Source organism: Parambassis ranga, chromosome 19 (assembly GCF_900634625.1).
Source record: "Parambassis ranga chromosome 19, fParRan2.1, whole genome shotgun sequence".
NCBI lineage: Eukaryota > Metazoa > Chordata > Actinopteri > Ambassidae > Parambassis > Parambassis ranga.
In genome coordinates, this window is record NC_041039.1 from 11,597,413 (window position 1) to 11,618,575 (window position 21,163).

At 39.0% G+C, this 21,163-nt stretch overlaps 3 protein-coding genes across 6 annotated transcripts; 2 read left to right on the top strand and 1 right to left on the bottom strand.

Moving 5' to 3' along the window:
* Window positions 1-638: 638 nt before the first annotated feature.
* Window positions 639-12,758, bottom strand: LOC114452337 (receptor-type tyrosine-protein phosphatase H-like). Of its 4 annotated transcripts, XM_028431594.1 has the most exons (26): window positions 12,399-12,758; window positions 10,551-10,614; window positions 10,188-10,445; window positions 9,655-9,918; window positions 9,327-9,584; window positions 8,994-9,242; window positions 8,666-8,923; window positions 8,130-8,396; window positions 7,802-8,059; window positions 7,460-7,717; window positions 7,085-7,351; window positions 6,196-6,450; window positions 5,376-5,630; window positions 4,556-4,810; window positions 4,245-4,475; window positions 3,895-4,161; window positions 3,690-3,783; window positions 3,557-3,607; window positions 3,401-3,482; window positions 3,200-3,290; window positions 3,012-3,088; window positions 2,506-2,640; window positions 1,884-2,006; window positions 1,612-1,772; window positions 1,380-1,515; window positions 639-974 (listed from the first exon to the last, which is right to left on the bottom strand). In XM_028431594.1, exons 1-26 carry the CDS (start codon window positions 12,468-12,470, stop codon window positions 846-848), a joined length of 4,815 nt encoding a protein of 1,604 aa, XP_028287395.1. In that variant the 5' UTR covers window positions 12,471-12,758; the 3' UTR covers window positions 639-845. The 4 variants fall into 4 exon arrangements, with proteins under 4 accessions (XP_028287395.1, XP_028287396.1, XP_028287397.1 ...); XM_028431595.1 differs by lacking the exon at window positions 8,994-9,242; XM_028431596.1 differs by lacking the exon at window positions 7,460-7,717.
* Window positions 12,759-14,458: 1,700 nt separating this feature from the next.
* Window positions 14,459-16,557, top strand: LOC114451600 (ferritin, middle subunit). Its single transcript, XM_028430350.1, has 5 exons — window positions 14,459-14,593; window positions 15,112-15,215; window positions 15,332-15,478; window positions 15,571-15,696; window positions 16,004-16,557. The coding sequence occupies exons 2-5, from the start codon at window positions 15,114-15,116 to the stop codon at window positions 16,151-16,153; spliced, it is 525 nt and encodes a 174-aa protein (XP_028286151.1). The 5' UTR covers window positions 14,459-14,593; window positions 15,112-15,113; the 3' UTR covers window positions 16,154-16,557.
* Window positions 16,558-18,612: 2,055 nt separating this feature from the next.
* On the top strand, window positions 18,613-20,915 carry syt5b (synaptotagmin Vb). The gene is made up of 8 exons (XM_028431231.1): window positions 18,613-18,811; window positions 19,291-19,466; window positions 19,542-19,640; window positions 19,740-19,907; window positions 20,028-20,195; window positions 20,292-20,409; window positions 20,486-20,619; window positions 20,706-20,915. The coding sequence occupies exons 1-8, from the start codon at window positions 18,613-18,615 to the stop codon at window positions 20,913-20,915; spliced, it is 1,272 nt and encodes a 423-aa protein (XP_028287032.1).
* Window positions 20,916-21,163: the final 248 nt, after the last annotated feature.

Consider the following 21,163-nt stretch of genomic DNA (forward strand, 5'->3'; position numbering starts at 1 on the left):
AAGTCTATGGGACAAAATGGGAGAAAAAAAGAAAATCCAGTGCTGTGCAAAAACTAATAATGCAATAAAGTCAATTTTTTTACTGATGTTTGACATGACCAAGACTGTAATAAAGGTTCAAAAGAATCCAGTCCACATTCACCTTTTCTATTAAAAATGAGCCATTTTGTGTGTTTTTTTACCCCTTATAAAATTGGTGATTAAAGGGTTAAAATCCTGGGGGAAAATGATTTTTTCACTACTGTTGATTAGAACTGAAGTTAATTAAAAGGTCTATGCAAAAAAATTTCAAAAAAATATTTATCTAATATATTTTTAAAACCGTTAAAGTTAGGGGACGTTTTTGTCCCCGAACAACACATTAGGGAGAAAAAAAGAAAATCCAGTGCTGTGCAAAAACTAATAATGCAATCAAGTCAATTTCTTTACTGATGTTTGACATGACCAAGACTGTAATAAAGGTTAAAAAGAATCCAGTCCACATTCACCTTTTCTATTAAAAATGAGCCATTTTGTGTTTTTTTTTTTCAATTTTCAGCACCACCCCTTATAAAATTGGTGATTAAAGGGTTAAAATCCTGGGGGAAAATGATTTTTTCACTACTGTTGATTAGAACTGAAGTTAATTAAAAGGTCTATGCAAAAAAAGTTCAAAAAAATATTTATCTAATATATTTTTAAAACCGTTAAAGTTAGAGGACGTTTTTGTCCCCGAACAACACATTAGGGTAGTGTTTGCGAACAATGCATGAGGGTTAATAGTATTTAACAGTTTGTAAATGCAGCATGCAGTATGTTATTAAGTGCATATGTGGCTAGGATCAGTTTGAAATAAATGTATTGCATTAACGAAGCTGTCGGAGTGCAGTGGCATTGACATAAATCATGTCTACATTCTCGTATATGAGCTCGTCACTCTTGTCTTTTGGCCTCAGACAGTCCATGATGCACTGGTGCAGGAAAACATACTGAGACTGAAAAAGAAATAAACAAAAGTTTCTGGTCATTTTAAATGCTGCTGTGTAAACTCTGTATTCTAAAGTTTTGCAATACTGCACTGTAGCCTCAGTGTGTGCCCATGACACAGCAACAAAAATAATTATAAGTTACAATTGCATACGAATGCACTAAGAATTGCATAAATGGGACTAAAAGCAACATTTTAGATTATGTGCACACAAGAATGCATGATTTACAATGCTCAATGTGCAGCCCGAGGGCCAAATTGGACCTGTGTTTCAGGCAGTTAGGCAGCACATCAATATTAGTGATCAGTACAGCACGCTAAAGCCGTAAAACTGTTCACACTTTTTTTGCAGTATTTATGAAAAAAGGAAGTGGTGGCAGAACTAGAATCTACTTTTTATGATGAGTTTTACCTCTGTCTGCACCATAAATGGTCGATTCAGTCTCATCTGGTGAACAAAGGCGTTGATACCCACTGTTCCTTCTTTATCTAGCTGTTGAAGCAGGACATCCAGGGTGATAATAGTGCCCGTCCTTCCCACGCCAGCACTGAGAGAGTGAGAGACAGACAGAGAGTTAGACAACAAAGCAGCAAGTGTTACCTAAAGTCCTTTGACTTTATGATACAATACTTTATTCTCTTACCTGCAGTGAACCACAGTTGGTGTTCTAACCCCCTCCCTCTCTATGTGCTGTCTCACCAGTCCTCTGAACTGGATCAGGACTTCAGTGCACTCTGGGACATTGTGGTCGGGCCAGGCGGTGAAGTGGAAATGTTTTACTGTGCGTTCTTCTGAGGTGTTTCTCTGTGAAGAGCATTCATCGACAGCAGTTCAGTTGTTTGTTGTTTGTTGTCACTTCAACTATAAGACATGTTTGTAATAGTTGCAAAGTAACAAATTGAAAAGTTTTTTTACATGTTCCACTTTAAATTCCCTTAGTGTCCAGCTGGGCTCACTTTGCTCTGTTCGGACAGTGACTAACAGCTCTCCATAACGGCATGCATTGCTGTCTGCAGGCCAGTACCGTTCACACTTGGTCTAGAAAAAAGAAAACATCTGACTTTCCCTCCTTTGACTGTGCATTAACTAGACAATTCAAAAGGTTGAAGCGAGGCAACTGGACTAACACAGGTGGTGGACTTGGACATCATCTCTCTGCCACAAACAAAGTAGTGCTTCAATCCATTCCCAGGAAGTTTTTATTCATGTTCATATGAACAAAGGGTTGTTAACCTGTCCCACCACCTCAGTCTCAGAGCTGTTAGCCAGCCATTAGACAGACCTGAGCTTCTTCAACAGTCACATCAAAGAACACAGGTAAGTAATGTGACATTTATGAGCTATAGTCATCCGCTCACGGAGGGAACACATAAAAGCCTGTTCCTTAACAAACAGGTAGAACTGATGAAACATCTTCAAGAAAACTCTACAAGTCCAGTTGCCTCGCTTTGAATGGAAATGACCTGGATGACTGACAATCACAGCATTTTGAATTTATCCAGAAATCTGGCAATAAAACCTTATTTTTTTTACTTACCCTTCCTCCCTCGACGCAGTTGGTTACCATGACGATGCCTTTTACTCTTTGTTCCCAAATCATTCTCCAAAAGTCATTGACTGTGGACGGCAGAGGGCCCTGAGTGGCGATGTACTGTTTGTTGTTCTTGTAGCCCTGAGAAGATATTTAATTGGTGCACTTACGTATATTTGTACTTTTATACAAGACTGCTCAGCATGAAACGTCAACGACAAAAAGTACAATAAAAACCGCGCAGCAAATGTCAGGCCTGAGAAATGAAGGCAGTTCCTCAGACCTGATCCAAAAGTGTGTCAGTCCCCTTAGACCTCAATGTTTAAATGTTTAGCTGTATGGCAGAAATAAACATGTTGACAGACATGTTACGAATAACTGTTTGGTTGCTATAGTCTGAGTTAAAGCGATAATTAATTATGCAGAACCTTACTTTCTTGCCAAGCACAGTTTTTTGAGCTTGTTACTACAGTTATAGAAAGGTATAATGTCAGTTATCAATGAATACCTACTGGCATGTAACTGGCATTAATGTAGTCTGAAGTCCCATTTTGATTGGATGTAGATAGCTTCACTCGACACCAGTCATCTATTTAAAAAAGTTTAAAAAAACACACAGAGCCTGAATGAGTCAGTCGTTTTGGAACATTTTGTGAGTGTTCACAATAAGCATGGTCCAACAACTAGAGGGTAGACTTACAGGGTAGGACATTAGTGAATCGATTCTTTGCTTTGTTTTCTGGTAGAAGAGCTGTCATTTGTGGCTGATCCTTACCAACAGGCATGAGAGCCTACAAGGAATTTGGCAGATGACATCGTATGAAAATAATAAGAGGAAAAAAACTCAGTTTTGAGCTACAACACAAAAAAGGGAAGACACAGAAGAGGAAGAAACAAAAACCTCATATTCCATGCTGAAACCTCTCTTATCATCCAAACTTAGCTGATAGAAGTGGTCTGGAAAATCGGCCACGGAGATGGCTCTGAAAAAACATTAAAGTAGATTTTGTGATAGATGCCCAGTTAAATAACAAACAGAGCTCAAACCTATGCTTACTTGCTCTTTGCGATGGACAGTCTGGATCCACTGATGAATGATTTTTTTCTTCTGTGAGAAGGAATCAAAAGTTTCAGTGACAGTCTGACGGTGCACATTTCAGATCTAGTGTTGTCACTGAGGCAGCACCAACCTGATAATATCTGGTCTTTTAAAGAAAAGGAAAACAGCTGCACAGACCAAGGCACCAAAAAGCAATACAGCAACTAGTGACCCAGCAATGACTCCTGCAGGAAGAAAAAGCACATCTGAAACTTTGAAACGTTTTGGTCAAGTCCAAAAATGAGATGTATACCTGAAGGGAAAAGAGTGCACTAACAAGAAGAAAAGAAACTCACCCCTTGGGTCAGTATAACAGGGAAAAACAGATGGGTAAGAACTCCTTATACTTCCAGACAGGGATGTCAAAGTCACTTGATATGTTTTGGCAGGTTGGAATCCAGGTATTATCACGTGCTGTTCATCATCTTCATGCAATAATGAACTTTTGTCTTTCACGTTCACCTCCACGGCAGTCAACACACCCACTGGATTGTCCCAGACAATATAGACCGAATAGCCGCCTGCCCAGTATTCACAGCGGGCATTAAGTAAAGCAGAAGGACCTGAGTGAAACAAGAGATAAAAACATCAGCAACAGTCCACAAATGTAAACATATATAAGTTAGTATAACACATTTGTACTTACGGATTGTTAGGCTGTGGCGACACTGTGGAAGAGGTTTGGGAGTTGTTTCATACTCCAGATATATCTCGTATGTTCCCCCAGGGTAAAGGCCAGTAAATGACACATTACTGCCTCTAGGACTGACGTGAACTTGTGAATGATTGGTGGCAGTCGCATTTGTAAACAAGCCTTCAACCGTTCCTTGGATTGACGAGTCAGTGATATGCCAGTTTACAGTGGAACAGTTTATGGCTGAAATACACAGAAGTTATCACACAATGCACAAAAACTATATTACTGGTGAGGTTGGGACCCTAAAAGCAGCTTCATACCTGTTACTGTGACAGCACTATGTGGAGTGCTGTAAAGTTCATAGAATGATGTGAACACTTTGAACTCATACATTGTTCCAGGCTTTAGACCATTTACAGTATGTGTCACATTTAAGGATCCATCTGAAGTCACTGACACATTGATGCCATTTTGTTGAACCAAGTATCCCCAGTTTTTATCTGCAGTCTCCCATGCTAGAGTAATGCTGGTCAGAGAGCGCTGCGGCACAATGACCTCACGAACCTTTGGAGGAACTGAAGAAAAGAGAGGATAAAAATAAACATAAAATTCATGTTTTACTTACCTTTGGGTGTAATAACTACATTGTCACAGGGTTGATTTAGAGTCTAGTATAAGGCCAAAGAGTTGTTTGGCTACTTGGATTTTAATCTGGCTATTTACCCTGGTAAATGTGTATCCAGAACATTTTAACTGTCCCAAACACAGTGAAGAGAGTGAACATGTGGTTCTTTCCAGGAACCAGAGAAGAACCCACATGTGTGAGTGAGTGAGAAGATTCAGAGATCTTGTTGTTAACAGTACTGCCACCATACAGGTGTAGGCGTTATTAACCTTGTCTCAAATCAGAGTTATGGAAGTCTCAGTTTGAGTCACCACAGTGACTTAGTTAATATTTGATGGTGCTGTTAAAACCCAGCTCAATAATATTCAACTGATTCTACCGTTCCTTGGATTGACGAGTCAGTGATATGCCAGTTTACAGTGGAACAGTTTATGGCTGAAATACACAGAAGTTATCACACAATGCACAAAAACTATATTACTGGTGAGGTTGGGACCCTAAAAGCAGCTTCATACCTGTTACTGTGACAACACTATGTGGAGTGCTGTAAAGTTCATAGAATGATGTGAACACTTTGAACTCATACATTGTTCCAGGCTTTAGACCATTTACAGTATGTGTCACATTTAAGGATCCATCTGAAGTCACTGACACATTGATGCCATTTTGTTGAACCAAGTATCCCCAGTTTTTATCTGCAGTCTCCCATGCTAGAGTAATGCTGGTCAGAGAGCGCTGCGGCACAATGACCTCACGAACCTTTGGAGGAACTGAAGAAAAGAGAGGATAAAAATAAACATAAAATTCATGTTTTACTTACCTTTGGGTGTAATAACTACATTGTCACAGGGTTGATTTAGAGTCTAGTATAAGGCCAAAGAGTTGTTTGGCTACTTGGATTTTAATCTGGCTATTTACCCTGGTAAATGTGTATCCAGAACATTTTAACTGTCCCAAACACAGTGAAGAGAGTGAACATGTGGTTCTTTCCAGGAACCAGAGAAGAACCCACATGTGTGAGTGAGTGAGAAGATTCAGAGATCTTGTTGTTAACAGTACTGCCACCATACAGGTGTAGGCGTTATTAACCTTGTCTCAAATCAGAGTTATGGAAGTCTCAGTTTGAGTCACCACAGTGACTTAGTTAATATTTGATGGTGCTGTTAAAACCCAGCTCAATAATATTCAACTGATTCTACCGTTCCTTGGATTGACGAGTCAGTGATGCGCCAGTTTACAGTGGAACAGTTTATGGCTGAAATACACAGAAGTTATCACACAATGCACAAAAACTATATTACTGGTGAGGTTGGGACCCTAAAAGCAGCTTCATACCTGTTACTGTGACAACACTATGTGGAGTGCTGTAAAGTTCATAGAATGATGTGAACACTTTGAACTCATACATTGTTCCAGGCTTTAGACCATTTACAGTATGTGTCACATTTAAGGATCCATCTGAAGTCACTGACACATTGATGCCATTTTGTTGAACCAAGTATCCCCAGTTTTTATCTGCAGTCTCCCATGCTAGAGTAATGCTGGTCAGAGAGCGCTGCGGCACAATGACCTCACGAACCTTTGGAGGAACTGAAGAAAAGAGAGGATAAAAATAAACATAAAATTCATGTTTTACTTACCTTTGGGTGTAATAACTACATTGTCACAGGGTTGATTTAGAGTCTAGTATAAGGCCAAAGAGTTGTTTGGCTACTTGGATTTTAATCTGGCTATTTACCCTGGTAAATGTGTATCCAGAACATTTTAACTGTCCCAAACACAGTGAAGAGAGTGAACATGTGGTTCTTTCCAGGAACCAGAGAAGAACCCACATGTGTGAGTGAGTGAGAAGATTCAGAGATCTTGTTGTTAACAGTACTGCCACCATACAGGTGTAGGCGTTATTAACCTTGTCTCAAATCAGAGTTATGGAAGTCTCAGTTTGAGTCACCACAGTGACTTGGTTAATGTTTGATGGTGCTGTTAAAATCCAGCTCAATAATATTCAATTGATTCTATAAAGTTAATATGTTATTAGGAGCTAAAATAAAGGGTACCTGAAATATTTGCATTTACCGGCAGTGAACTCACTGCAACGATATCTTTAAACTTAGTTCCAGGCTGGGGTGTACGTTGTACTACAGAAAAAACATTAAGCTACATCCCCCTGGTCCAGAGGGACATTAAACTTTCAGCTGGGAATAAATATTCAGAGATCACCTACCTGTCAGAGCAGTAAAGTTGAGTTTAGTACTTTTGACGCTCTCAAACACAGCAACAAGAGTAAAATGGTATTGCTTCCCAGCAGTCAGACCAGTGACTTCACATTCTACTGCCTGTTGTGATGCGTTAATATGCTTCACTTTTTCCTCACTGCTGCCATCCTGATATTGTAGGATATACGCTGAGACGTCATCAACATTGTCCCACCTCAGTGTTATAATGGTCTCAGTTCGTGTTATCACATTTACAATACCAACACTGCGTGGAGCTGAAAGAGGATAAAGAATTGTGTACATTAAATGTCTATTATTGTAATCTGAAATACAGCAGTCCGTCAGCACATCTGTTATCTGAAATTCCTTTTCTGATCACCTACCTGTCGGAGCATTAAAACTGTATCCACTGCTGGTGACGTTATCAAACTTAGTGATGAGGGTGAAACTGTATCTTGTGGCAGCATTCAGAGAGGAGACCACATATACTACTGGATCCTCATAAGAAGATGCATCAATCTCTTTGGTAATGTCATTATATTTCAGTATATATGTTGAGCTGTTGTCAACCTTTACCCATCTCAGAGTTATGGTGGTGTTACTTTGTGTCACCACAGTCACATTTTTAACATTTGGTGGAGCTGAAAGAGGGAAAACAACATTTGTTTTAAATGTGATAAAAAGCAGATTTTACTGCTGCAAATACACATTCAGAGATCACTTACCTGTCAGAGCAGTAAAACTGTATCCACTGCTGGTGACGTTATCAAACTTAGTGATGAGGGTGAAACTGTATCTTGTGGCAGCAGTCAGAGAGGAGACCACATATACTACTGGATCCTCATAAGAAGATGCATCAATCTCTTTGGTAATGTCATTATATTTCAGTATATATGTTGAGCTGTTGTCAACCTTTTTCCATCTCAGAGCTATAGTGGTTTCATTTTGTGTCAGCACAGTCACATTGTTAACATTTGGTGGAGCTGAAAGAGGGAGAACATGTGGTTAAAAGCAGATTTTACAGCTACAAATACACATTCAGAGATCACCTACCTGTCACAACAGTAAATTTGTATCCAGTGCTTCTGACTTCCTCAAAGATAGCATAAAGAGTGACACTGTATCTTGTGGCAGCAGTCAGATTCTGAACTTTATGCTCTACTGATTTCGTTTGGTTTGATGCATTTACTGTTTCCACGATGATGCGGCCATCGTCATTAAGTTGTAGGACGTATGTTGAGATGTTATTAATATTGTCCCACATCAAAGTTACACTGGTTTCATGTTTCACCACTTTCACATCTTTAACTATGTTAGGAGCTGAAAAGACAAAGGGAAATTAAAAAAACCAAAACATCTTGTCATTTCAGAAACATTATGGAGTCCCCTGAAAACATGTCTGTTGTTCTCTGCATTACTTTGTGCTTTGTGTGGGTTGAAAGTAGTATTTGCAGTTCAGTGTTGTTAAGTTGATGTAGACATTTATGTTTTCACCGCCCAATAAAACACATCATTCAAATTATTTCCTCCTAATTATTTTATAATATTAAGAAAATACCTAGTGAACTGTGTATCTTCTGATCACCTACCTGTCGGAGCAGTAAACATGTATCCACTGCTGGTGACGTTATCCAACTTAGTGATGAGGGTGAAACTGTATCTTGTGGCAGCAGTCAGAGAGGAGACCACATATACTACTGGATCCCCTTGAGAAGATGCATCAATCTCTTTGGTAATGTCATTATATTTCAGTATATATGTTGAGCTGTTGTTAACCTTTTTCCATCTCAGAGCTATAGTGGTTTCATTTTGTGTCAGCACAGCCACATTGTTAACATTTGGTGGAGCTGAAAGAGGGAGAACATGTGGTTAAAAGCAGATTTTACAGCTACAAATACACATTCAGAGATCACCTACCTGTCACAACAGTAAAGTTGTATCCAGTGCTTCTGACTTCCTCAAAGACAGCATAAAGACTGAAACTGTATCTTGTGGCAGCAGTCAGAGAGGAGACCACATATTCTTCTTGAGAAGATGCATCAATCTCTTTAGTAATGTCATTATATTTCAGTATATATGTTGAGCTGTTGTCAACCTTTACCCATCTCAGAGTTATGGTGGTGTTACTTTGTGTCACCACAGTCACATTTTTAACATTTGGTGGAGCTGAAAGAGGGAAAACAACATTTGTTTTAAATGTGATAAAAAGCAGATTTTACTGCTGCAAATACACATTCAGAGATCACTTACCTGTCAGAGCAGTAAAACTGTATCCACTGCTGGTGACGTTATCAAACTTAGTGATGAGGGTGAAACTGTATCTTGTGGCAGCATTCAGAGAGGAGACCACATATACTACTGGATCCCCTTGAGAAGATGCATCAATCTCTTTGGAAATGTCATTATATTTTAGTATATATGTTGAGCTGTTGTTAACAGTTTTCCATCTCAGAGCTATAGTGGTTTCATTTTGTGTCAGCACAGTCACATTGTTAACATTTGGTGGAGCTGAAAGAGGGAGAACATGTTGTTAAAAGCAGATTTTATAGCTACAAATACACATTCAGAGATCACCTACCTGTCACAACAGTAAAGTTGTATCCAGTGCTTCTGACTTCCTCAAAGATAGCATAAAGAGTGAAACTGTATCTTGTGGCAGCAGTCAGATTCTGAACTTTATGCTCTACTGATTTCGTTTGGTTTGATGCATTTACTGTTTCCACGATGATGCGGCCATTGTCAAGTTGTAGGACGTATGTTGAGATGTTATTAATATTGTCCCACATCAAAGTTACACTGGTTTCATGTTTCACCACTTTCACATCTTTAACTATGTTAGGAGCTGAAAAGACAAAGGGAAATTAAAAAAACCAAAACATCTTGTCATTTCAGAAACATTATGGAGTCCCCTGAAAACATGTCTGTTGTTCTCTGCATTACTTTGTGCTTTGTGTGGGTTGAAAGTAGTATTTGCAGTTCAGTGTTGTTAAGTTGATGTAGACATTTATGTTTTCACCGCCCAATAAAACACATCATTCAAATTATTTCCTCCTAATTATTTTATAATATTAAGAAAATACCTAGTGAACTGTGTATCTTCTGATCACCTACCTGTCGGAGCAGTAAACATGTATCCACTGCTGGTGACGTTATCCAACTTAGTGATGAGGGTGAAACTGTATCTTGTGGCAGCAGTCAGAGAGGAGACCACATATACTACTGGATCCCCTTGAGAAGATGCATCAATCTCTTTGGAAATGTCATTATATTTCAGTATATATGTTGGGATGTTGTTAACTTTTTCACATCTCAGAGTTATAGTGGTTTCATTTTGTGTCACCACAGTCACATTGTTAACATTTGGTGGAGCTGAAAGAGGACAGACAAATGCAGTGTTGATTTTTTATAACAAAAACCTCAATAATTACATCAGCGTGAGATCTCACCCACTATAAACAAGTGGGTCGTGCTTACGTGACTTCATTATCAAAGTTGTTGCTGTCGTGCTAGACACTGTTGTGTTGCAGTCAGTTTTATCCTAAAAGCAGAGAAAGAACCAAGAGAGAAATGTTGAGAAGTTCTGTAATTAATCTTTGACAATGAGATCTATACATGCGGATTAATGATTGTGCCGAGCCAGTGTTATTTCTGCTTTCTACATCACATCTATAATCAGTGGTGGAGGAAGTACTGAAGCTTGGTACCTAAGTAAAAGTACCAATACCCAGCAAAATATATACTCAAGTAAAAGTAGAAGTGCAACATCAACAATAAGTAAAAGTCTTAAGTACTTACTTTTAAATGTATTTAAAGTATTAAAAGTAAAAGTACTTACACACCAAATACATATATTTGATTTCCATTGCAAAGGATATCTGAACAGGTTAAAATAATCAAAGAAATCATCTTAAAATTAAACTTGACAATGTGTAGTTAATTTACATTTTCAGTACAGAAGCAGCTATAGACAGGTCTGTGTGTCATGAGGCAGGCTGTGGGCATCAAGAGAACAGAGAGGCATTCACCATTTTTACTGTGTAAGCATTCCTGCTTTAGATTAATGTTATGATTAATGTTAATCAGACATTACACACTGATATTATTATTTTAATATTGATAGTACTTGTATACATTCTATTAACTGTTGTATTGTGTATGCCTTTGTATAGAAGTGTTCTTAGCTGTTTTTTTATGTATATAAATACAGATGTTCTTAATCTCCTCTTATGATTATAAGTAAGATGTATGATATTGATAAATGTATGATGTGATTGTTGTAGCGGGACTACAGATGGAAATTAGCTTGTGAGCTACAATCTGGTACAAGCATCTCTGTTCTTTTGAGCTTAATGTTATTGTACATTGTCCCAATAAATAAACTCAAACTCAAACGATGGATCAGTTTTTGCAGACAGTAACTAACTAGTCAGCTAACTGAGCCAGAGCACCGGCATCATGACTGAGGCTCATTATAGAAACACAGCTGGCAGCGTGACACCACCTCCATGCAGAGTAACTGACCTCACATCAGTCCAGCACTGTGTTCATAAAATGTAACAAGTGACTACAAACACTGTAGAAATGTAGTGGAAAGTGCATATAATAGCTGCAAAATGTAATGGAGTAAAAGTATAAAGTATGTACTATTATTTTTACTTACCGGTAAGTCAAGTATAAATACATAAAAAATTCTTGAAGTACAGTAATGAATTAAAAAATTTAAAAAAATAAATACTTTTCACTACTGATTATTTTTCAAGACATGAAAATGACACCGCTGTGCTGGAAACTTAAGGAAACAACAGAGAATGATAAATGCAAATAATGGTACGGAAATAGCCTCAATTTTTTTATAGTAGACCTACCAACACCATTTTAAATACTGTTCAACCATCACACTTATTTATACAGCCACATACGCATTAGAATACTTACATGTAGTTTCTCCTGTAATATAACATTCAAAATTCTATATGTAAAAACAAATGTATTCATATTGTCCACACTACATAACTCTTAGTGATTAAGATATCGCCCCTTAACATTGTTTCCTCGTGTGCTTTTGTTTCTGAGAGGAAATGAGCAACAAAAAGTGACCACAGATGAGAAGAATTCATATTTCACCATCTGAAAAAGTCCATGATTGTGAACTTGTGCAGCAGTTTTTGTCTGCGTTGATACATAATGATACTTAAGACAAAGTATTTTGATTGTCTAAACCTCTTTGTGACACATGCACCGAGCTGTGGTTTTTAATGCTTTCATTCTTGCGGAGGTTAAAACTCTACCACACACATGTAATCAAGGTAAAGAGAAACTTACCAACAGCAGACTCCAGAGGAGACACAGCAGCAGCAAGATGTTCGAGGTGCTCTTTAAAGATAAAATCTTCATCGTTGCTGTGAATGACTAACCTACACGCATGCTAACTAACATGGTATTATGGTATTCCTTAGAAGTACAGCAGCCTATTTTCAGTACAAGTTTGTTTACATGAAAAACACTTAAGGTTGCCAGAGAGCGTCTTCGAGCCTGGGCCCACACAGTCCAGTATGAGCTTAATTCCAGTGGTGTTGACTTTTAATTCTTCTCCATGTCCTCCTCTTGTAACCTCAGATCCCTTCATATATTAGCAAGTGACTAAGTAAATAACTGCTTCTCCTTTTTGGCCTTGAACAACCACAGAGACCTTTGCCCCGCCTGTTACTTCCTTATTAACGGTCATAGTCTGACGCTTGTCAAAGGTACATCAATCAACTGAGTCAACCTGCTTTACATGTTAGCAGTGGCAATATATTTTATATCTAAACTCTTGATTGCCTGTGTATCTTAAACAGAAAAAAATAAAAAAAGTTTTTTGTATTTTTTTATAAGAACACAAGCACAAAAGTAAAAACTATTCAAGAAAAACATACAATTTGTTGTTTTTCTTGAAATTGTTTTTTTAAAATAGACTATTATTATTTATTGAAATCAAAGCCAATTCAAGCTAAAGAGGTTTCATAAGGCAGTAGATTTGCTTAGTGTATTTTTGCGCCGCCTGTGTAAGCTGTTATATTTATAGCTTCCTTGTGGCTGAGATGTTTAAGGAACTGCAAACAGAAAATATCACCAACATGGTTTTAACGGAACACGAAGTCACGTTAGTGTTTATGGTGTCATTAAGTGTAGTGGTTAATAAAAAAAAGTAGTCGCCCATCAAAGAATATACTGACTACTGTCATGTCATGGGGAAACCATAGAGAGGAAGTTTCCATTTTTAATGCACATAGCTTTATTATTGTGTAATTACTATCTTAAACGGAAGAACTCTTATCATCTTGTTTGAAAGTGAACAGTGTTCTTTCAGCATTCTTTTTTTGTTTATGGTATGTTAATATTTGCAGCTAACATTTAAACAAGTAAAACTCATATTTTATATGGGGCTTGTGTTTTTTGTGTCTCAATACCCAATATTGAGGTCCACAGCATAGAAGAGATACCAGGAGACAGGCCAGTACACCAGGAGACGTGGAGGGGGCCATAGGAGGGCAACAACCCAGCAGCAGGACCGCTACCTCCTGCTTTGTGAAAGGAGGAACAGGATGAGCACTGCCAGAGCCCCACAACATGACCTCCAGCAGGCCACTAATATGCATGTTTCTGCTCAAACTATCAGAAACAGACTCCATGAGGGTGGTATGAGGGCCCGACGTCCACAAGTCGGGCTTGCGCTTACAGCCCAACACCGTGCCGGGCGATTGGCATTTGCCAGAAAACACCAAGATTGACAGATTCACTAGTGGCGCCCTGTGCTCTTCACGGATGAGAGCAGAGCACTGAGCACATGTGACGGCCGTGACAGACTCTGGAGACTTTGGTGGTGGGTCAGTAATGGTGTGGGGAGGCATTTCTTTGGAGGGCTGCACAGCCCTCCATGTGCTAGCCAGAGGTATCCTGACCGGGATGAGCTCCTCAGAACCATTGTGAGACCACATGCTGGTGCAGTGGGCCCTGGTTTCCTACTGATGCATGACAATGCTAGGCCTCATGAGGCTGAAGTGTGTCAGCAGTTCCTGCATGATGAAGGCATTGATGCTATGGACTGGCCTGCCCGTTTATTTTGAGTATGGTTCCAAGTCCAGACCTCCATGGGATAATCATTTTGATAAACATTGATCATTGTTATGTTATTTTGTTCTCAACATATTCTACTATGTAATGAATAAAGATCAACTGGAATATTTCATTCATTTAGATCTAGAATGTGTTATTTTATAGCTACCTAATTTTTTTTTCATCAGTGTAGTATATTGTAGTGGTTATTTAGTGGCTGTCTATGGGCAATAAGCATATTTCATATGTCCCCACACCGATAGGCGACAGTAGAGGCGCACCGAGTAGTATAAATACACAAGCGAGTTAGCTAACGTAAGCTAAGGAGGATAGCTGCTGGTGGCGTGTAAACAAAAAGATAACGCCTGGTTCGCCATAATTACAGTACAACAGAGTGGCCTGACGTTATTTTCATAGACACGGTGAGTGACAGCACGAAAAAAACGTAAAATTTATATTTGATGGTCTTAACCGTAGCCATATTCAGGCGCAACTCGCTTATTATAAGTGCAAAACAGTCATAAATGTTAGCTTAACAATTAGCATTTAACTAGTAACAAAGGTACGTACGCAAGATAGCAGTTCAACAACACATAACAAAGTGTGCTGACGTTAGCATAATCTTTTAAACATCTGAGTGGAGAGGTTACAGCCCATCTGTACTCAGTCCACGCATTTTACTGAGCTCTTAAACATCGGTTGTATAAGTGCAGACTAGCAAATAAGTGGAGACCTTTAACAAGCTTGCTTCAGACTAAACTGAACGTCTTTTATACCCTGTTCACACTGTGGAGTTAGCCTGGGAAAGCCTAGGTAGGAAATGCTTATATTACTTATTTACGGGTACTGTTATCTGTTGTATGTGAGGAATGTGTCTAAGCTGGTATTGATTTGCTGTATTAACAGTCACATTGACCTGTTGTGTTTTTCTTTCTTTTAGTCATGCAGTCTGTGGTAAAACAAAACCTCCATTTGGAGACTGAAGCAGACATCAACAAACTCATCAACCTCAAGCTTAATGCGTCCTACACTTACTTATCCCTGGTACAGTTTCCCCAAATAGAAGTGTATTTGTTGTGTAACTCTTATAACAAGATATGACCATGCCACACTTGTTTATCTTGTCTGCCCAGTAATCTTTATTTCTCTCTCCTCTATAGGGGATGTATTTTGACAGGGATGATGTTGCTTTGCCCAAATTCTCCACTTTCTTCCTGGAACGCTCGGTGAAAGAGAGGGAGCAGGCTGAGAAGCTGCTGGGATACCAGAACATGAGAGGAGGGCGGATTTTGCTTCAGACCATTGCTGTACGTCTTTAAACAATGATGGTATCATTTTAAAGTCATTGTTGCTTTTTTGTTTGGCATGTCTTTTACTTCAATCATTTTTTTTAATTTAGAAACCAAGTAGAGAGGATTGGAGAGGCGGTCTCGATGCTTTGTCCTTTTCCATGGAATACCAGAAGTCCCTAAATGCATGTGTCCTCGATGTTCACCGCAGAGCTGGCACCCATGTTGACCCTCATGTAAGTCTGGCACTGATGGTAAACTGTATTAGTTCTGTACGGCTGTGAAATGGTGAGCTACACTATGATTATGTTATTTATAATAATTTGTGAATTTACATTATATTATTATAATATGTTGATATTTGCAGCTAACATTTAAACAAGAAAAATTAATATTTTGTATGGGGCCGTGTGTTTTAAGTCTCATATGTGAAAACCTGAAAGTTTTTCATGTATTGAGAGTTTTGTGCATTTAGAACTTGTTGCTTATCTGAATTTATTCTGTACATCTTACATCTTATTTTCTCTGTTACTTATTGTGTAGCTGTGTGACTTCCTTGAGCAGCACTTCCTCATCGACAGCCATGACACGATTAAGAAGCTGGGCGACTATGTCGGCAGCCTCACCCGCATCACTGCGTCTGAGACACATGGATCAATGGGAGAGTACCTCTTTGATAAACATACTCTGTAAAGGTCACACCAGTACAGTGCCACAAGGTCAACATTTACAAAGATGCAAAGAGTCAAGAGGGCAATAGCACCTATGCATTTTTTTCAATTTAATAAAAAAATAAGCTATATTTTTACATTTCACTCCACATTGCTTTCTCGTACAAGAGGTGCGAGAGACATTCAAGCCAGGTTACCTCTTTTGACAAATAATGTTCTCAGTATGGTGCTTAAACCATTTTCCTAAGCTGTTAAGTGTTGCTTCTCTACATAGACTCACGATGTGTCATACATTCCAGTGTCATAGATTCCGGCCCTTACTTACTATTTTGTAAATGCAAAAAACGATTTGAGTAAAAATGATGTAAGGGTTGTAAGATTTTGAAAATCATTGAAATCATCATTAAAGTCTGATCGTGTTGATGACTTTTTTGTGTCTTTTGAATGGATTTTATATGGACCTTTGTGCCTAGTTGTTCAGACAAGTTGTGTTTTTTATTTGCCATGTCTGCACCTATAGAACACTGTAAAGATAATAGCAGGACTTTGCTTAGTCACTGTTGGGTGGGAGCTTAATGTTTAACATTAGCCTACAGAGAAGCGTGTGGTTAAAAAGCGGACCACACTGCTTCTTAGTAAATTGCATGTTTCAGAAAAGATAAGATTCCTTTTTCGCATTATGTCAGCATCAGTGCATCACAGCCAGGGTCACACATCCTATTTTGGTGGGTTGTGGTTCAGTTGAATGTTCAGTATGAGTTCTGTACAGTTCAAATGGAGAATCATCAGGCTATTATTTAGATTTTTAGACAATTGGGGTGAATGTTCTTGCTAAATAAGCTTAAAAACATACTGATGCTGACATGTTTTAAAAGTATTATAATTACTTCAGAAATGCAGTAGATTCTATGAAGCTCAACATTTGTTTTTGGTTGCTCTTCTTGCATTTGTTTTCCTCCACTGTTTTGGTATACTGACCTAGCAGAGGAGGCTGTGACATGTTGGATTGGCCACTGAGATCTCCAGATGTAGCAGTGCAAACACGTGGCAGCATGCCTGAGGATTACTGTTGACAGTGCTCTAAATGTGGCTATGTTTGTTTTTTTTTTGTACAGTAAAATGGTAAACAGAGGGATGACGACAGTGAATATCCACTCAGTGAAAGTTGTTGGTAGATGGACGATTGACTGCTTTAGCAGCTATGCAGAGGGGATTAGTTTAGGGTTGTATGCACTGAAATCTCTTCAGTCTAATGGATCGATGCAAAAACCAATAGTGTAATGAAGAGTCACTTCATTACATGCACAAAGTTATTGAATGTTTTAAATTTCTAGCATGGAAAAAGAACTGCAAGAAAAGGTAACGGTTTGTTTCTGTGCTTCCTGACTCGGACATAAAGCAACAGATGTGTTGCAGCCTTCTAATATCAGTAGGAGGGGTAGGGGGGATTAGATGACAACAGTGCTCTAGTGATTTGCCAGCGCTTTAGCTTTAATGGAAAAGGGTTGTGGGGAGGCTGGAGTCAGCATCGCACCGAGGATTCAGTAGGTGTATGAAGGTTTCAACAAGCCGAAAGGGGAAGTGGCACAAAATATACATAAAACCTGAAAGTTGCTCCAACAGCGTAAGGAAGTGAAAGGAACGCATCAACAGGTAAGATCAGTAAGATTTCACCTTTTTGTCATAATGTAATAAATCTAACTGGTGGGTGTAAACACTGATTTATTTAAATTTATAATCAAAATTAGACAATACATTTGAAAACAAAAACACTTGAAGGAAGGGTTAATCTTGTGAATGGTTAATTTAATTTGCTTAGTTTTAAATCAGACTCATCATACACCTGCTCAGCATCTTCCATCTTTGTTTCAATGAAAACAAAATCCATATTATTATGCTATATAGTATAAATATTTGGGTATTCATACTGCAACTGGGCTGCTACATCAATCTGAAGGGATTACATAAGGTACGACCTATTTTATTTACTTTAAAACTACAAAATAATAAAAAAATAAACTGGTATTTTCATGATCTTGGCATATGTATTACTGGGTTTCTATTGAAAAGATAAATAAACAACAAAAACCCTCCTAAACAGAAGGTGCAGCGTTGTCTACTGGTGAGGAAAATTGAGAGATGAGACAAACTCCTATTTATAAAAGCTTTGAGAATGTGGGATTTTGGATTAATATTGTAGTAGCAGAGTTTAATCCAGTCTCCAGCAGAGACAGCGAGGAGAGAAAAACAGGGATGAGATGAATGTGGGAGTGAAAGCTTGGCCTATGGGAATGCAGGAGATGACAGAGAGTATGAGAGTAACAGAGGGATTAGGGTCATCTGGTTTAGAGATGTCCACTGCTGTTCAACTGTACTGCATGGGATGGACACAGGGATTACATGGCATGCATGTAAAGTTGTGTTATCACTCGCTGTAGGAGCCAACTGGGCAGAGACCATCGCTGCTCCGACACAGCTGACATGAGGCTGGTCAGCGCCGGGGTCAGAGTCCGGAGGACTGCTGAGCCGTCGGAACCAGAATCGGAGGAGGCAAAAGAGCCGGTTCATCATGAGCACGCTCAGTCGGAACACCACGAACACTCACATACAGAACACCACCCAGGACACGACTACAACCACATGAAGGACAAGTTCATGAATGAACTCACCCACCTGCCAAGTAAGCTTTATATAGAATCTGAAACATGGATGAGAAGTTCTTAATTCATCATGGACCCCATAGAACCTTATTTATTAATTCATTTTACTATAACTTTATAGAAATGTTCATTATTATTTTTTCATCGGCTGCTTCCTGGTGGCAGAGTGCATAAGAATTATGATCTATAAATGAACAACTACTGCTTATGATGCAGGGAGTAAAGCACTTAATAATGAATTGCTGCACCACTTATGTTTGTGGCAGGGCCACTCCCAGCAGACAAAGTGTTATTATCTGACTGGGTAGGAAGGGTGTTACTGACAAAACACATCATCAAAAACATCATCTGCAAACGGTCCAGAGATAAGTCATTGCTTTAAAGATGTAGAAATGGTCTTAAGAATAAAGTCAACAATAATATTGTAAGGACTGGCCTATCAAAGTGGATTTTTCTGTTATAATATGATAGCAGTTTGTCGTGACTCATTATTTTGCAGTTCCCATGTGGGCGGTTGGAGCCATTGTTGTGGTGGTCCTGGTTTTGGTGGCGTGCTGTATCTTCTGTGTTTTCAAAAAATGCTTTGGGAAACAGAAAAAGCCAAAGAAAGCGAGGGAGAGGAAAGCGGGTCGCCGCAAAAAGGAGAAGGAAGGAGAAGGGGAGGCTGGAGAGAAGGTGACCTCATCACCATTCTACATACAGCCTTACCTGAATGTCCCATGCGCTGATTATGATGTCATTGTCTTGTAGGAGGGGGAGGTGAAGAAGGAAGGGGCGGAGGAGGAGAAGGAACAGGAGAAACTGGGTAAGCTGGAGTTCTCCTTGGACTACAACTTCACAGATGCCCAGGTAGGTACTGCCTGAAAAATATTGACATTTCAGTGACTCACACATTCATATATATATTACATATTTTTGGTAACCACTTGCCTTCTCACTTATCTGCAGCTCATAGTAGGGATCCTTCAGGCTCAGGACCTCGCTGCCATGGACATGGGGGGAACCTCAGACCCATATGTCAAAGTCTTTTTACTACCAGACAAAAAGAAGAAGTATGAGACCAAAGTTCAGCGCAAAAACTTATGTCCTGTTTTCAATGAGACTTTTATCTTCAAGGTAATGATGTGAATGTTGTTGTGGCCTGGTCTTTCATTCTCTGAGTAACATGTGTGAAGCGATACCTCCCTGAAACATTACTACACAGTCTCCCAATGCTGTGATCATTTCTCTTTGTAGATTCCTTATGCAGAGTTGGGCGGAAAGACTTTGGTGCTGCAGGTTTTTGACTTCGATCGTTTTTCCAAGCATGATGAGATCGGTGAAATAAAGATTCCCATGAACAGTGTTGATTTGGGCCAGCCCATGCAGCAATGGAGAGACTTAGAGAGTGGTGAAAAAGAGGAAGTAAGAACTGAAAACTCATCATAAAATAAGACATTATACAAAATATGTAGTTTTTGATCATGTTGTGACTTAAATATGTTTTTTTTTTCTATTCAGCAAGAAAAACTGGGTGATATTTGCATTTCCTTACGTTATGTACCAACCGCTGGAAAGCTAACAGTGAACATCATGGAGGCAAAGAATCTTAAGAAAATGGATGTTGGTGGTTTATCAGGTAATCAAGTTAGATAGAAATATTGCACATTTTTTCCATAGACACAAGTCACCATATTTTCTTCTTTTCTTCGAAGACCCGTATGTGAAGATTGTCCTGCAGCAAAATGGGAAACGGATTAAGAAGAAGAAGACGACTGTCAAGAAAAACACACTCAACCCTTACTTCAATGAGAGTTTCAGCTTTGAAGTTCCCTTTGAGCAAATACAGGTGGGCTTCACATCAGTTTGAAATGGACAGTACACATATACACAAAAAAAAGTGACTGGAATACACATTGTTCTGTCTCCTTTCAGAAAGTGCAGGTCGTCCTCACAGTGTACGACTATGACAAACTTGGGAGCAATGACCCCATCGGGGGCACCTTTGTGGGTTATGGAGCTACAGGGGTCGGTCTGCGCCATTGGTCAGACATGCTCGCCAACCCAAGGCGTCCGGTGGCCCAGTGGCACACTCTCTTGACTGAGGAGGAGGTCGATGCAGCGCTTAAAGCGAAACCTCGTTGATGTGCTGATATCTCACTCGGTGTTTAAACCTAACGTTTTCTCAATTTTCTGTTTTTCCAATTTGACACTTTATGTGTATGCATGTGCGTCTGTGTGCGTGCGTGTGATGTACAGACAACTTTTGATATTTGTTATTAAAACCTTTCCCCTATTTACCTTATATTTTTAACCGTTCATACTGTCAAAAAAGACGATTTGTAAATGTGCATATTTTGTCAATGCTCATGAATGGGCTTTGTAAAATGTAG

Excerpts from the sequence above, each read along its gene's own strand:
- LOC114451600 (XM_028430350.1), top strand. The coding sequence starts at position 15,114 with ATGCAGTCTGTGGTAAAACAAAACCTCCATTTGGAGACTGAAGCAGAC. Across the intron at positions 15,479-15,570 it reads TTTTGCTTCAGACCATTGCT|AAACCAAGTAGAGAGGATTG; the intron begins GTACGTCTTTAA and ends TTTTTAATTTAG. Across the intron at positions 15,697-16,003 it reads GCACCCATGTTGACCCTCAT|CTGTGTGACTTCCTTGAGCA; the intron begins GTAAGTCTGGCA and ends CTTATTGTGTAG.
- LOC114452337 (XM_028431594.1), bottom strand. The coding sequence starts at position 12,470 with ATGAAGATTTTATCTTTAAAGAGCACCTCGAACATCTTGCTGCTGCTG. Across the intron at positions 10,615-12,398 it reads TCCTCTGGAGTCTGCTGTTG|GATAAAACTGACTGCAACAC; the intron begins GTAAGTTTCTCT and ends CTCTGCTTTTAG. Across the intron at positions 6,451-7,084 it reads CAACTTTACTGCTCTGACAG|TTCCTCCAAAGGTTCGTGAG; the intron begins GTAGGTGATCTC and ends TCTTTTCTTCAG.
- syt5b (XM_028431231.1), top strand. The coding sequence starts at position 18,613 with ATGAGGCTGGTCAGCGCCGGGGTCAGAGTCCGGAGGACTGCTGAGCCG. Across the intron at positions 18,812-19,290 it reads TGAACTCACCCACCTGCCAA|TTCCCATGTGGGCGGTTGGA; the intron begins GTAAGCTTTATA and ends ATTATTTTGCAG. Across the intron at positions 19,641-19,739 it reads ACAACTTCACAGATGCCCAG|CTCATAGTAGGGATCCTTCA; the intron begins GTAGGTACTGCC and ends ACTTATCTGCAG.